The sequence below is a fragment of the Mus caroli genome, unplaced genomic scaffold (assembly GCF_978045245.1).
Source record: "Mus caroli unplaced genomic scaffold, Mus_caroli_1 scaffold_15, whole genome shotgun sequence".
Lineage (NCBI taxonomy): Eukaryota > Metazoa > Chordata > Mammalia > Rodentia > Muridae > Mus > Mus caroli.
The window spans coordinates 44,793,485-44,810,728 of NW_028227270.1; the positions used below are offsets into that span (position 1 = coordinate 44,793,485).

At 39.6% G+C, this 17,244-nt stretch overlaps 1 protein-coding gene across 9 annotated transcripts in view; it reads right to left on the reverse strand.

Annotated features, from left to right (window-relative positions):
- The window catches only part of Mctp1 (multiple C2 and transmembrane domain containing 1), a 633,933-nt gene that overhangs the window by 430,118 nt on the left and 186,571 nt on the right, over positions 1–17,244 (reverse strand). For 2 of the 9 annotated variants that reach the window (XM_085830941.1, XM_085830939.1), the window contains exon 1: positions 13,003–13,204. The exons of the other annotated variants lie outside the window; for them this stretch is intronic. In XM_085830941.1, the coding sequence (XP_085687067.1) occupies positions 13,003–13,059 (57 nt within the window). In that variant the 5' untranslated portion in view covers positions 13,060–13,204. Of the gene's footprint in view, positions 1–13,002; positions 13,205–17,244 lie in introns of those variants that run through there. 9 annotated transcript variants of the gene reach the window in all.

Sequence of the window (17,244 nt, forward strand, 5' to 3'; positions counted from 1 at the left end):
GTTACAATAAAGCAGTCACACATATAGAAACACCCCACACTTTGATAACGAGGGCCAGGTGACACAGCTGCAAGGAAGAAGCTACTATTTTGTTGGTTGTGTGTCTAAAATCTGAAAGCAGGCTAGGTCAATAAAGGTACCTTTCCCCAAGGGCACTCTTCTAGAAATCCTGCTCGATCCTGTGACCCCTCACTGTTAAGGTGTTTCCAAGAGAGAAGCAGGTAACCATCTGTGATATTTAATATTCACTTTCAAGTTGATTTGATCTGGAATCATCTGAGGTGCACACCCCTGGGCACATCTGCGAAGGCATTTACAGAGACTTCACTGGAGAAGGGAAGGGACATCCTGAGTGGGGGTGTCAGGATCCTACAGGGTGGAGTAGCAGAATGGGCACAATGGAGAAAATGAGTCAAATGCCAATGTTCATCCCTCTGGGTTTCTGCCCTGTGAACACAGTGTGGCTGCCTCCTCGCCATGGCCTCTGCATCAGCTCCCGCCTCCAGGTTTCTGCCCTGTGTGAGTTCCTGTCCTGACTTCCTTTGATGACAAAAAGCGATGTGGAAGTGTAAGCCAAATAAATCCTTTCCTCCCAGGCTGCTTTAGTCATGGTGTTTTATCATATCCAGTCACCCTAACACAGACAAAGCCCTTTTCTCCCTTCAGTTGCTCCCTGTTAGGAATTTTGTCACAGCAACAAGATAAGTAATATATCATCTTTCCCCTCAGAGCTCTCAGCAGCTTGGATACCCCAAACCTTAGGAACTACAGAGCAAAATAACAAAATTAAAAAACAAACAAACAAACAAACAAACAAACAAAAACAACGCCAGGCATGGTGGCACACACCTTTAATCCCAGCACTCAGGAGGCAGAGGCAGGAGGATTTCTGAGTTCGAGGCCAGCCTGGTCTACAAAGTGAGTTCCGGGCCAGCTAGGGCTATACAGAGGCCCATTGGTCGTGCAAACTTTATATGCCTCAGTATAGGGGAATGCCAGGGCCAAGAAGTGGGAGGGGGAGGGGAGTGGGGGGGAGGGTATGGGGAACTTTTGGGATTGCACTGGAAATGTAAATGAAGAAAATACATAATTTAAAAAAATAAGAGTAAAAAAAAAAAGAAAAACCAAATTAATTAATTAATTAAAAAAGGAACTACAGGGCAGAGAGAAAGACTCCTATTACCCGTGGTGGAGAACCCCCCCCCCCCCCCCCGTCCTCACCCACACCAAAGAACCCTGTAGAGGTAAGACTTCACTTCTTATACATTTCCCAGGCAAAGGATTCAGGGAGGGCCCAAGAGGCTACAGTCTTAATCCTTCTCTGTTCTGCTGCTGTTTTGTTATAATGCACTACAGCCTGCTTCACACTCCACGAGGAATTGGCTATACTAGAATGACAAGTGCAGCTTCCCCACTTCCTGCTACCCAAGCTCCACTGACCAGTGGGTGGCTTGGCAGAAACACCTGCTCCGCCAGGGAGCAAGAGACTGAAATCTCATCTACTACCCACAAGGCAGTCACCAGAGATAAGGGGCCTGGTGACAGGGCTAAAGTGGCAGAGCTGGAGTATAGTTTGAGAAATAATACATCTGGTATTAACTCCATCGCTCTGCAAGTGAGCACGCAAGCAGGAATCACAAAGATGAGTGTTGTGATGCATGCCTTCCATCCCAGCACTCATGACTGCTATTCTGAAAAAGGAGGAATGCACATGAGAGGCTAGTTAGGCTACACTGTGTATTCTAGTCCATTCTAGATTACATAGCATGATTTTTATCTCAAAAACAAAAACAAAAAAACAAAAGCAAGCAAGCAAATAAAACTTGAGTTTGAGATAGGAGGAGAAAATAAAGAAGTAGGAACTGCAAAACCTTAGGAGTGGATAAAACTCATTTTGATCCTAGCTGGGGACTGTATGACCAAGGCCTGACTAGTTAAGATGCCCAAGGATGGAACAAAGCAGAGTCTGACCGATCACTGGAGAGACAGGAATATCATGTACAAGAGAAAGCCTGTTGGGTTGGAATTCCAGATGAATGTATACACTCCCAGTGGAAGCAGAGAACCAGAGCCAAACAAAGGGGGACTAGAACACAAGAAAGGAGAGGGACAAGGTATGCATCTCTGCAAGAAATACTGAATGAAGTAGAAATCCATGCACAGAGAACACTCAGTGAGAGCCAACCACAAAGGTAGAGCCACGGTGGTCCTCAGCCAACCTCAGCTGAACCTACACTTCACCAAGGCAGAGCCAGAGGCAGTACCTACAGTCTCACAGGCTAACTTCAGTCACTACACCTTCTGTGCTAGGCACTGTGCTAGATATATCACATCCATTTCATTAACTTTTTTCATTAACTAATTCCCAAATAATGGATAAAGCAAAATTAGCTCTACATATTTCTAGTCCCAGCTTAAAGGTGCTTTCTTAGAGAAGACTATAAGAAGCTGACCACTAGATTCTCTATCATACCCTGGATTGTCTTGTACTTTGTCATGTGTTGAAAAGGACAACATAAACCCATTTGTCTCCATTTAAGGACCAGGCCTGTTTTGAGGGGGGAAAATGGGGCTGTAAAACACCAGTTCTAGGAACAGACCATAAGTCCCAGAGATTAGGCCATAAGACATCAGCTCCAGGGACAGACCATAAAATCCTGAACAAGATCATAAAACCCTCTTGCAAAGAACATCCTGGGGATAACCACAAAAATGGGGAAGTATCTTATCTCAGGATAGGTCATCTGTACTGGGAAGCCCTATCTCAACCTATGGTTAAAACATTCATGACATAGGAATGCAGACCACTGACCACCTGTGACCCCCTAGCACCCACCAATAAAATTTTACATTACCTAATCCTTCAATAGAGTTCCCTGGAGGAAGGCTATTTCAAAGAATTGTTCACCCCTGCATGCTGATTGTTTTTGCAGAATAACCACTCTTTGTCTTTACTTACCATCTGAGTCTGGGGTCTTACCTCAGCAATTTTCAGACCATTACAGTGTCACTCAGTCTACCTTACATTTTGTTATTTTTGAGGATGCATTATGTCCATTCTGAGTTCTACCTGTGACCTCATATTTTCTAGCACATAAGCTCTTGAGTAAACACTTCTGTGCCCTTGCATGCCAGGAGGGGAAGGGCTGAAAAGGAAGTGTGCATATGAGATAGAGGCATTGTGGACAAGAGCTTTGCTCTCTGGAAATGTGGCCAATACTGACTAATATTTCTAAAAGCTAGAATAGAAGAATGATGTCACCATGACTATGCAAATAAGCTTTTCTTAAATAAGTCATAACACTGACTAGAGTTTTATTAAAATCTGGCAATCACAGAGGGGAAGTTATATACTTTACTCCTCTGTTGGGTTCCTAATTCACATGTTAGAAAGCCAGAGAAATGTCAATAAATCCAAGAGATGTTAATATGAAGGCATTCATTATAGTTGTGTGTGTATGTGTGTATGTGTGTGTATGTTTGCGTGTGTATGTATGTGTATGTGTATGTGTGTGTGTGTTTGTGTGTGTGTGTGTGTGTGTATGTGTGTTTGTGTGTGTGTATGTGTATGTGTGTTTGTGTGTGTGTGTATGTGTGTGCATGTGTGTGTGTGTACATGTACGTATGTGTATGTGTTTGTGTGTGTGTGTGTATACACGTGTGAATGTGTGTGTGCGTGTGCATGTACGTGTATGTACGTTTATGTGTATGTGTGTTTACTGATAGAACAGTCAGCAGATTGATGCTTTACTTCTGGACTCATCCTTCCCATCCAGGAGTAAACCATCCAAGCTGTTCCTACTTCCTAGCAAAAGCAGGATTAAGCAGCATCCTGTCAGTTCTGTAGGACAATACGTCCTACCCTACTAATCTTAGCTGGATAAACACTCAGGAAAGCAATTACAGAAGTTCAAGGAAATACAAACAGGATCTTGTAAGCAACATTCCAGAAGATCACTCTGCTAGTCAGATTTCCACTGCACACTGCAAGCTTTTTTCTTTTCTTGACTGTCTAACATGAATTGATGGCACCACAGACTGCTAGACTACTGTGTGCTTGAATTATGATCATAGGCAAAGTGCTGAGTACAGATATTGAGGAAACATCCTGTTTATTCCATAGAGAGGATTTGCATTCTCACTTTGGGTAGAGAAAGCTAATGTAAAACAAACAAAACAACACAGCAAAACAACATTACTCAAGGTCACAAAGTATGTGTGAACCAGAAGATTGGAAGTATTCTCCTCCTCCTCTTCTTCTTCTTCTTCTTCTTCTTCTTCTTCTTCTTCTTCTTCTTCTTCTTCTTCTTCTTCTTCTTCTTCTTCTTCTTCTTCTTCTTCTTCCTGTTGCACTGGAGGTCTACCCAGGGTGTCTAACATTTAGTTACATCCTCGGGTATGTCTGGATTTAAGCCCAGTTCTTCTAGTTGAGAATGTGAATCTTATTAATGCCCATGCCACATGGATTTCTCATCCTATTAACTCCACTAGGAGGGATCTCACACACAGTCTTTTCTCACCAGTCTAGAATTCTTCTACAGCTAATTCTCATTTTCAGAAAGACCATGTTAATTCTCTCTAAAGCACCCACACTCCTAGGAACATGACAAAGTCATTCCTTGTCAGTACAACCTCGGTTTCTTCAGGCATTTGTTTTCACTTCATCCTAACTTAAGGCTTAGCTTTCATTGATGCTGATACTTTGAGGATCAGGGCAGTCAGGCTTGGCTGCATTTCGTTTCTCCTTTTCTGTCCCCCATCTCCCACACATCTGCCATATACACACGATTCTTACCCTGTTTGCTGAGTGGAAACATGGCTGAGCACAACATCTACTGCAGGCAGTGCTTTATGAGGTCTCCTGTAGAATTTTTTCTCTACTCATATCTTCCTAAACGGCTCTGCTCACCCTCGAATGCTTTGTCCAAGTTGATGAGAAGACGTCAGTGATATGTGCTGGACCACAGGATAACAAAGTGTATGCCATGAGTGCTTTCCTGAAAATATGTATCCTTGATCTCTATTCGCAGCCCAGTGGATCTGAATCCCAGAGGCACAGGCCTGAGCAGATGAAGGCTGATCAAGACTCACAGGGTAACATGTACAGTGATACAAGCTGAAGAATTGCCCCATAAGGAATATCTCAGCATGGTCCATCCAGAACCATAAAGGACTTGTTCCTTTAAGTGCTGCAGTCTGGGTGGAGACAGAGTCACAGCAGTGCTACTTTCTCCATAACTGTGGTTGATTACTACAGAAGGCATTGCTTAGCCATGGCTGCCTCTTGTTTGTTGAGGTGACTTGAAGGGTTGAATATGTATTGTTTACTAACAGAACTTTAGCATTTATAAACTTTTCTGTTGGTTTGAATGCACATTGGTTTTTAGAATAGGAAGAATAGGAAGAGGTAAGAAAGTCTAACAAGTCTTTAATGTAAGAGATTGGTTAAACGTGAACTCTTTTGATGAAAAATGTGTCCACAGTACTAAGTAATAAGCCAATGGCATAGTTTCAGGCATGAGAAAGTATTTCATGTGGAACTTAACATATATTTTTCCCAGGGCTGGAGAGATGCCTCACTTGTTGCTCCTGCAAAGGACCCAGATTCTGTACCTAGCACCCACATCTCAGCACTTTACAACCCTCTGAAACTCTAGTTACAGAGGATCTGATATCCTGTTCTGGTTTTTGCAGGTACCAGGCAGAATGGTGCAAAGTAAAAACACTCATACACAGAAAAATAAAGCAAGTAAATCTTTTTAAAAGATATATTCTTTTTCACCCCCAAAGCCCCCCACAAGATAATTATTTATTGGCTAAAAGGAAGTTGCTGCAAGGTGTGGAGAATTAAGACTGTAGCAAAAAGTGAAACTTTGGAGGACCACTTAAATGCTAAATTAGACGATGTTGGTCTCGATGATTCACAGGGCAAAGTAATCACAAGATGCAGCTGAAAACCCTGTGTTACGCTGTGCTCTGGGGAACTGGCTGTATTCTGCTGTGCTATGGGGAGTGGGCTGTATTCTCCTATGCTCTGGGAAGCTGGATGTACAGCCTTAAGAAACTCATTTGACTAGCCAGCAGCAAAGTTATCTTCACTTGCAAAATGAGAAAGCATGGCTAGCTTTTCTCCAAGGCACTTTTAATTTTTTAATTCAAAATTTTGTGAATAGGCATTGCTCACTATTCAGGTCAAGTAAAATATTATGGAAATTGTATGGCTGGTTTAATATGTGGGTATGGCTGGTTTAATATGTGGAACCACTTTTTATGGGTTATTTTAATATAAAACTGATACCTGGATTTCTGTTTTTCCTTCATTAAAGTCCTCCTCTTTTTCTTCTCCTTTTTATTTTTATTTTTTTATTTTGGAACAAGGCCTCATGTAGCCTAGCCTGGCCTTGAACTCACAATGTAGCCACAGTTGGCATGGAACTAGCCCTTCTGTGTCACTTTGCATAGTCTCTTAATACAGGCATATGCCAGCATGAGTGCTATTTAACTTTCTTCTTGTTTTTGTGCCTAAAACAGTAGTCAAAATCTTCTGTAAACTTCCACAAAATTGTGCAAAAATAATGGATAGTGTATGGGAAACATGAAGTGGAAAAAGGAACAAGGAAACTTTCAAGAGGGACTAGCTGATTAGGAATGTGGAGCCAAGTCTCAACCTAAAGGTTTCCGGGGACCCAGGAAGGTCTTGCCATCAGTTAGAATCCTCTCCTGCCCTTCTTTTCTCCTATTCTCTCTTCTTTCTTCAAAGTTTTGCTTTTATTAGCTTTTTGTGATTACTACAGGAAGCAATAAGTTTCACTCTGGCATTTTCATACCTTGTGTCTGTCACTCTTCCTTCTCCACTCTGTCCTTTTGCCCCATTCTTGCTGGTCCCTTTCTCCCCAGCAGCTTCCCTGCTGCCTCTGTGCTACATGGTTTCTATAAGCTAGTTTTTACTCCAACTACCCTTTTACATATCTCATGGTCCCCTTTCTAGTCTCATGACCTATGCTACACTCACACCCACATGTAATAGCTGCACATAAAATTTAAAAATCTAGATCTTCTGAATATGACAAAACCTATTAATTTTCCTGAGTTTGAGCTACTTTTCAGTTTTAAACAAAATATCTAGAACATATACAAGAACTGCAAGAGTTAAATATCCCCTTATTCTTTTGATTAATAAATGAGCTAATAAACTGAAGAGACTAGTCTCCAAAGAAACACAAATGAACACCAAATATTTTTAAATGTGTTCAGCATCTTTAGCCATCAGGGAAATACATATTAAAACCACTTTGAGATTCCATCTCTCCCTAGTCAGAATGACCAACTGCCCCAAAGCAAACAAGGGTGAGGATGTGGGGAAAGAATCACCCACTGTTGGTGGGGTTGTAAACTGATGTATTCACTATGGAAATCAGCATGAAGGGGTCTGAACAAGCTAAAGATAGAAATGACCATATGACTCAGCTATATCATGGTAGGGTACATGCCCCTAAACCCATGTCCTATACCATGAAGAGCACCCTGCATATCCCTATTGACTCTCATAACAATCATAAAGGCTAAGAAATAGAAGCAGTCTGGATTTCCATCAACAGAAAAATGGGTGGTGAGAATGTGATGCATATACACAATAGGATTTTATTCAACTGAAAGGAACACACTGTTTCTACGATAGAGAAATTGCTAACAAGCCACAGGAAACAAATGCACTTCCATATCACCAGGTCCTTACACACCACGGAAGGGAATGTCTTCCCAAAGTCACTGAGTGATGTTTTGTTTATAACCAAGGAACTAGTAGTTACGTGCTGACTGAGATGATTTTTTTTCCTTTTGTTTATAATGCTTGCTTGATTGAATGCCAAACATGCAATTTTCCCAATAGAGCTGTCTCCATTGTCTACACTTGAACCTATTTAATTGTGCTTGGTCAAATATTTTTACAGGAAAAAAAAACTTTGTTTTCCCCCCATCCCTTGGAAAACTTGAAGCAATAAGTCTTTTAATACTCTCTCTGAAACTTGCACCATTTCCTCCACCATTTCAGTGGAGCCCCAAAACTCCACCATCATTTTGGAAAGTATTCTATTGTTCTATTGTGCCAAGTAAATTTGAGCACTTTAAAGAGATGTGTGTAAGCAGGGAGGCTTCTGCTCTCAGATTTTGAAACAAATATGTTTCTGCCAGTCACTGAACATGATTTTTAATATTGTTGTTCAAACTAATTTTGTTTGTAGGGCCTTCTAATACTGTGATCATGGTTTGCACTTTCTGTGCCATACAGATAAAAAGACAAAGCTGCATAAAGGCCTTGGACAATGCCATTCCAGCATTCACTGAAAGGATCAGGAGTATATGCACAAATGTAGACACAACAGGGATTTTTCCTCAAAGCCCAAAACAAGCTTATCAGGTGATTTAAACACATTCCACAGTTCCTGCCAATCCCCCACCTAAAAACACAACAACAAAAAGGCTTTTCATATTACTTAGAAGAATGGATTACTTTAGCTACTTCCTAGCATATTTGCCCAATGCTAACCACATCTTACATAACTTCCTACACAACTTCAACCTATCCCTGCCTATGATTCCCTACCACTTAGAAGGAAGGTGTGCACATTACAAACATGATTAGATGTACTAACATTATTGACTCCCTTAGCATCTCTGTATCATTTCATTTTCTAGCACTCAATTCAAATGCCTGACAACAACACAGTTGGGCTGCTATCTTGCTCTGAATTCGGACTACCCAGACTTGGTTTCATCCTTTGTATGATGTTAGGGACAAGTGATTTGATTTGTATACACTTTACCTTCCCCGGCTGTAAAAAGGGAGTAAAATTATAATAGTGCCCATGGTTATACGGCAGTTATAAGAATAAACTGAACAACTAGTAAAAGTCTTCATCATGACTGTCCTCATCATCACCTTGAAAAGAGGCACTTGTAAATCAAAGAATTCAGAGCTTGCATGGTTGTGTTCAGTGACCTGTAAAATGCCATGGATATGTATTACTAATGCTTTCCCATTACTGTAATGACTCAAGCAAATGGACACCCGTGCCTGATTTGTGTATCTATACTAAATTAAGATGGGATTAAAGCTCAGCAGGGCATCTCCAGAGTTTATTTGCGCTTATAACAAATGCACATTCAATACAATGCTTGATACTTATAACAAAGATGTCTGTGAACCCTTCCAAAAGGATCACACTGCTTCACTGACCTTGGAGTTCACTGGATTACTAACCAATATTTGGTAAACACCCACAGTCAATAAGTGTGAGAAAATAAATTTTAAAAATATAAGGGCTTGGGGCTTTCCCAAAAGCTGTTGCCTGTACATGGGATATGTTCTTCTATATGGGCTGCTTTGTCTGGCTGTAGTAGGGAAGGATGTGCCTAGTCTCACAGAGACTTGATGTACCAGGGTGGGGGATACCTGGTATATATATATTATATTATATTATATAATTGTTGCCTGCTAAACAAGAGGGCGTCAACAATGCGAACAAGTACTGACTCTTTTCTGATCTCTTCTATGTGCGGTCTCCTTCCTTAGGTCCCAGACAAAGGTTTTTACCTCACGTCATTTTCCTTCATCTCCTAGCATAACTGTTCCTTCACAGAGGTTTTTAAATTAATGCAAACATGAACTTGTTTGCAAAGCACTGCTAGGCTATAGTCATATGAGAGCACCACAATCAATTCCATCCACCTGCTGAAGCTGCAACATTGCTGGCCAGTCCATGAGAGTAACTCATACTTTTCATTAACTTACATTTTCTATGAAAAGAAATGGTCTTTATGTTTTGAATTCTTAGAAACATGAAATAACCTTTAAAGAAAATTCTTCAGGAAATGGTTTCTAATCTTATCAACAGACTTTTAGAGCTAAATTTTCTTTTAAAAAAGTCTATTGTAGTCACTGGTACAGTGATGACACTAACTTCTATAATTATGAAAGCCATATTTTCTTCTTACTATTGACCTTAATAAGAGTAGAGATCCATAATATAAACTACCCACGTCCATTCTAACAGAAGTGGTTGGAATTTTATTGGTTTATTTATTTATTTATTTGTTTGTTTATTATTGGGAGTACTCTTTGTCTCTTTTTTCAAAGGCAAGACTTTGGAGAACATATCTTTTTGTAGACATTTTCAACAAAGGCAGCAAACAGCCTACTGCATGCATCAGCCACAATTTCAAAAGTTAAAACAGACAGTAACACTGGTTAATCATGTTTATTTTCATGGGCTAAATATTGGAATACTTGTACTATGGAAATTGCTAAGAAATAATGAGTTTTGAAGACTATCCCATAGACATAGGCCTTGTAAGACCAGATCAAAGAGTCCCCAGTACAGGAAGCTTGAGTAGAGAAGGTACTGAGCTCTCTGAAACCCTTTGAAGAATGGCTACTTAAAAGCATGGTCAACAGGGTTTTGTGAATATTATTATCATCATCATTATTGCTGTTATTTTTACTTTAAAAAGATGAGCTGATTAGCCCTTTGCAGGGTGAGATAAGAAGACTGCAATTTCAAGACCAGCCTGGTCTCCATAGTACATCAGTGTTTAGAGGAAACATGCAAAATGGAGGAGATTATTACGCATGTTTTACACCAGGTATGCTGCCTTTCTCCTTCAACGGGATTCAGTAGAGACAATAGAATCTAATGTGTCAGAAATCAGAAGAATCATGCTGTAATTTTTTTTCCTATGTTTGGTTCTTCATTAAGAATATCTCAAGGTCTTATTAAGAGAAAAATATAAGAGAAGGAAAACATGCTTGGTTTCCAATGACTTAGCTTCCAGTAGAGACAAAGCATATATTGATTTTAGCTGAAAACACTGAATTGCCATTCAATAAACATTTTTTTTGAGAATGACTTTCCTTGTGTTATTTGAAATTAAAATGGCACTGGGACTTATAATTGGGGGCTCTTTATTTCTTAGAGCTTAACTTTGTGAAACACTTTATATCATTTGAATATTAACAAGAAAAATTAATTTATAAATTGAAAAGAAATGAGACCTCCATTCCCAAAAAGAAACATACTGCATTTAAAGTAAAGTGCTGACTATCTTTAACATCTCAAACTCCTCTCCTTTAATAAAACACAGAAACAACCCCTTAGAAATGCATAGATTCTTTATTTCCGAGATCTAAGGGCTTCCTCAAGCCTGAACCCTGCAGGTTCTTTCAGGCTCGTTTTCCACCGATTTTTTTCAACTAAATTAGCATGTGGGTTGAGAAATGAAATATTATCTTGTTTGTGTGTGCTCTTCGTACCACCAGCCCACCACTCTGCAGAGGAAGGGAACCAGGAAAACAGCCAAAGAATGGGGCACAAGAAAGGACAAGGGGAACTGCCATGCTACCCTCTGTGGTCAGCCACGTCAGACAATGGCACGATCTGTTAAACACTGCTGGAAATAACATATTAGAACCTCTGGATCTGATAACATCACGTCAGATTGAGTTCCAATCCGTGCCAAGAGTTTGTTTGGCCACTGTAATCCATAATAAGAACCCAGAAGCAAGGCAAAGCATAATTAATTAGACATTCTTTTGCTTTAATACAGTGTATTTTGTTATACTCTTTTATGTGAATTGCCTCCAGCATAGTGTTTGATAAATCAGAATATCTCCTTCCTTGTTCATGTTTAAAAAGGCAGAGTATAATGTATATTCTAGCACTCAAATATTCTAATTATTACATGTATCATGATTTGAGAATATGTAGGTCTTTGCTTTTTTTTTTTTTTTAACCATTTAAGGTTCAGAATGCTCTCATAGTGGTACCATTTTCTAATAGAACTTTTGTTCTCAAGTACGAAGTACTCCTTCAAATATGCTTGGAAGTTAAAATAAATTTAACTCATCCTCTAAAGAAGCGGAAACTCATTTTCCTTCCATCAACTCATCAACCCTTTGACCTTTGCAAAAATATTAATTATTGACTATATTTCTAGTGAAAAGTAACCTCTATGTTTTAGTTAGAATCTAGCAGTTTTATAGTGTATATAAATTTGAACAGAAATGAAGCATTCCTAAGCATGACAGTGAGTCAATTAGGAAGAAAGCATTTATAATACCAACTGTCATTAGTACATTAAGAACTCAACTCATTACTATCCTACAAATTTATAGCTAGAGCTCTCAAAATCAAATTAGCTACTTCTTCCATGTCAAATGAAGTTGAAGGCTCTAAATATGAGCATCTGAAGTTAAATGACACAAGACACCTGCCCTAAATTCTACATTTAAAGTCAGTTTCTTGAATCAGTTATCTTTAATCCCAACCTCTTAGCTTAAACAAATTAGCAAACAAAGCTGTCAGTCATTTTCTACGCAGATTTCTCTATGCACCAACCTGTACCATGACTGTCTCGCAGCAACAGAGAAAGTAAGATGTGGTAAACAAGCTCACATACATGTTAAAACAGCTCAACCTGAAGTTCCTAAGTCCATAGCCTCTCACTCAGGTCCAAGTCCACACATGACAGGACAAGAGGCTTTTGCTCCCTTCTCATATTTAACTTTTCAGTTAACGAGACCTTCTTTTTTATGCTAGTAAAGGACCATAATCATTTAGGAAAGAATGCAAACCTTTATTTATTTGAATATTAATTTGATATAACCTTTAATAGAAACTATATGATAACAAAATGAAAAAGACCCCCAAACTGATATCCTGAAATAACTAATTCCTAAAAGCAATCTAAAGCAACGTAAAGCTAACAGAGTCTCAGCATTACCAAGGTTCTGCCTGTTTTCATAAACAAGTGCCAAGAAAATACTGATCCCTTACATTAGGTCTTTCATAGGTGCAAAGCATGTTAAGCCCAAAATACAAACGTCAGACTCATAATTACCATGCTCAGTACTCAGGGAGAAGACATTTGCTGAGGCACAATCCTGAAACTGCCAGATGCATTTAAAGCTGCCACAACCTAAAGAGTAAATCCAAACCTTGCACTTACCTTATGACAAACGAGTGGTAAATTGCAGAAACTTTTCAGCCTGTAGCTATCTAGCATAGTGCTTGAGAAACGAACAAATCATCTTTCACCCTGGGCAGAGCTGTGTCTCCAGACTTGGCTGTCTTCACAGAACACAGCATAAGTGTCTGTTCACCTCCAAGGGAGAGCAACACCCGCTCAGCACTGAGCACTTGCAGCTCTGAACTGCAGAGACTTAGAGTGAAAGTAGGAGGAACCAGTGAGGTTTAAATACCACCCATTGCTTCAGATCCACAGGATATGACTCAACTCTCAAAGGGGAGAGTTTCCCTTTGCAAACTGTTAGTACAAATTACATAAAAAACATCATTGCTGGGGACCTAAAATTCTTACAAACTACATATATCTTTATTTACCTTTTGTAATCAGCCTCTTCTCTGTGACAAAAGCCACAGTAAAAAAAAATGAGAATCACATCACACATGGACAAAGAAAATATTTGCTGGCTCTTTGTAGTGAGCTGATTTAATATTATTAAAGATGTGTGAACTTGACATTTCCCAAAGATGGTGTGTGTGTGTGTGTGTATTCTTAAAGATATATGTATATATTCTTATACATACAAATACACATATTTATACATATACAAATATATATATGTATATATTTATACACACAATATTATAGTTGTTTATTGTGATCAGTTTGTGTGCACTAGTAATAAATCTAAGTCACCAATAATGTGTCAATTTTGCATTAATGACAGAAATCAATAAAGTACTTCTCATGGTACCATTTGACCAAGAGGGAACCCATATTTGATCCCTCCATGTCTTCCACTGTCCTCTGTCTGTCTGTTATAAGAGTCTGGATCTATGCCTGCATGAATGTTGTGAATCTGTCCCTGTGTCTGTCTTGGGTGAGTATCTGTCTGTGTCTCTGGGATCTTCCCATTATGCTCATAAGGGTTCATGCTATTCTCCCCTCAACCTTGGTGCTCCAAAATGCTTCACCGATGTATTAATGTTCCTCATACAGCCTCACATGTTCTTCACACAAGACTCCAAGATTCACAGATGTAATGTATTAAAGATTTTTCACCACAATGTAGACAACCTGAATACATTAATACTAAACCCAAGTCACCAATAATATATGGGTTTCTTATTACCCAAAAACCAATAAGCCACGTCTTCTTGGTGTCACTTGACCAAGAATGAGCCCAGATGAATTCTCTACTTTGCTCTCCCTGTTTATCATCCCTGACTGTTTTTTGGGTATGAATTTGTGCTTGCCTAAGGCTCTATGTCCATGTCTGAGTATCTGTCTCTAACAATGAGCTTTGTTCCCTCTTTTACTGAACAGCACAGAAAGCTCCACATGGGGAAGGAATAAAGGATACACTTTGCAGAAATCTTTAACAGAGGTTTACAAGGGATCAAGTCACTGACTTCAACTGGCCTAAATAAGCAACAGTATTATAAACATAATTGTCTACCAAGCAATATGCCTTCAACATTTATAATGGATATTTATTTGGTAAGACAGCGTTCAACCTAATATTTCTGTTTTCAGCAAATGAGTATCATCACACATGTACATATGTTATTCTTGGGTCAAGGGTATAGAAGAGTGTATAATTTAAGGTTGTAGCTGTGCATTAGTTTAAATTGCTTACATTGAGAAATCCAATGCAAGTAATGTTTGTTACATTGATCACTTAGAGGCAGGTTAAACAGATAAGCTGTGCACAGTAGGATAGCAGTCCTAAGTATCAAGTGACCTCAAGGTGTGTAATTAATTGTCTGTTAGGTCCAGAAAAAGTGCCAGCTGCTCTCAATGTAAGAGATATTTGTATAGGAATGCATTGCCATAGTTTCTATTACTCTGCCAAAGATCAATACTAAGCATAGTTTGGCACTATGGTATAAATCTGCATTTTAGGGTGTCCATTTATCCTGTCTGCAAAAGCATAAAGCCAGCATGTTCTATGTACACAGCTATAGCACTAGAATCAAAGGTAAGTATAAGATCTATCAATAAAAACCAACCTCTCCCCTTCGATGATACCAAAAAAAAAAATGATTTTTATAGATTCTTAGCCTAGAACTTGTGGTTGTCATATTTAGTGAAAAATATGATGTATAAAATAAGCCAAGAAAAAGAAAAACCAAAAGCAAATACATAAAGGACAGATCTCTGACACTACCACCACAGCCACCACAGCCACCACGTTACCACTGCTAACACAGCCACCACCATAGCCAATACCACCACAGCCACTATCCAACCACCACCACCATAGCCACCACCACCACCACCACAGTCATCACAGCCACCACAGTCATCACCACCACCACCACAGCCAACACCCAACCACCACCACCACCACCCCACTGCTGCCACCACAGCCACCACCACAGCCAACACCACCACAGCCACCACCATCACAGTCACCACCACCACCACATTTCCAAGATCTTGTCATACATTAAGTCATGTTCTTTCTCTGCTGAAAAGATGGGCATACTAGGATATTCATGGTAGAATTGTCTGTAATATGAAAGGCTTTGCCATGTGGCATGAACAGTGAAATGGTTAAATTAATAAGGAGCTAATCTGAGTAATACTGCATACTAAGAAATAGTATGTACTTATTTTGTCCTTAATAATCAGGCTCTATAAATACACTATAGGCAAATCTCCTTTAAGTGTTAAATGAAATAAACAAGCTACAGCAAAATTTATCATCTCGGGTATGAGACAAATTCATATGCAAATTCATAGATACAGTCTGTCTCCAGGACTTCAATCAATTATGAGCATAGCTATGTCTAGAAAGGAGATTAAAGGAATGATAGGGATGCTGGGAGGAAGCCAATCCATGTGCTCAGGTTTTTGTATACTGAATAAGCCATATAAAATAAAAGTGAATCCATAGACTCTATAGATAACTTGAGAAGAACACACTACTTTAAAAAGTAATTTAATATTTTCACTCACATATATTACAACATTATACTCACTTTAAATGGGCCCTCCTTTGTTATTTTCCAAAGCAATATATCATAAATCTAAGAGCTCTTTTCTGGTCCAATCAACATTTTTTATGAGCCCCAGTTTATGTTTTCTCTGATTATTTCATCTGGCTAAAGGGTATGCCAAAGTCATAACAGAGGGAAAAACAGGACAGAGAGACAGAAACAGACAGCTGGTTACATTAGACTCTCCAGTGTGTCTGCCCACATTGGCCAATGTCTTTGATTTTTTTTTCTGTTGGCCTTCTGTAAGCAATTTTACTGGCTTCATAAAATGTGGCTTGGATTAATTAAGTACAAAAACAGTCCAGCCTCTATAGCAATATCTCTTATATTAGTATTCCTTGGGTTAGAAATAATAAAATTGTACAAAAAGAAGTTTGGTGAAATTTTTCTAGGTTTCTGAATTGAATGCAGCAACTGTTTTCCTAATTAACACAAACTATAACACTTTGGTTGCTTTGAGGGCTTGTTCTAGTACTCAAATATCTTTGAGAACATTCACAATGTTTCATGCTCCACTTGTCTAGATGTCTACAATATTCCCTTTTTAAAGTTTACACAGCAAAAATGCTTAAGACTCGAATGAGGCAGTAGAAGGCCTTGCAATCTTTATTGGTGAGGATTTGTTTGTTTTAGAAGCAGAGCGTCCTCTAGCCCAGGCTGGTCTTGACAAGGCAAGGAAGTCACTATTTATCATCCTCACATCCAAGGACTGAGTTTCCAGATATGTGCCATCATGCCCACTATTTGTGCGTTGTTTGAAGCAGAGCCTTACTTAGTTGGTGTAGATGGGCAGGAACTCATTAGACAATCCACAGTAGCCTACAACTACTATCTCACTCCCCCAGCTTTGTGAGTGGAGGCACTGCAGGTGTGTGCCACCATGCAGGTATGTGTCACCAGGCAGGTGTGTGCCACCATGCAGGTATGTGTCACCAGGCAGGTGTGTGCCACCAGGCAGGTGTGTGTCACCAGGCAGGTGTGTGTCACCAGGCAGGTGTGTGTCACCAGGCAGGTGTGTGTCACCAGGCAGGTGTGTGTCACCAGGCAGGTGTGTGTCACCAGGCAGGTGTGTGTCACCAGGCAGGTGTGTGTCACCAGGCAGGTGTGTGTCACCAGGCAGGTGTGTGTCACCAGGCAGGTGTATGTCACCAGGCAGGTGTGTGCCATCATGCTTGCTTGTTTGCCTTTTGGTTCATGTGAACAGCAAAGGATGAATTTT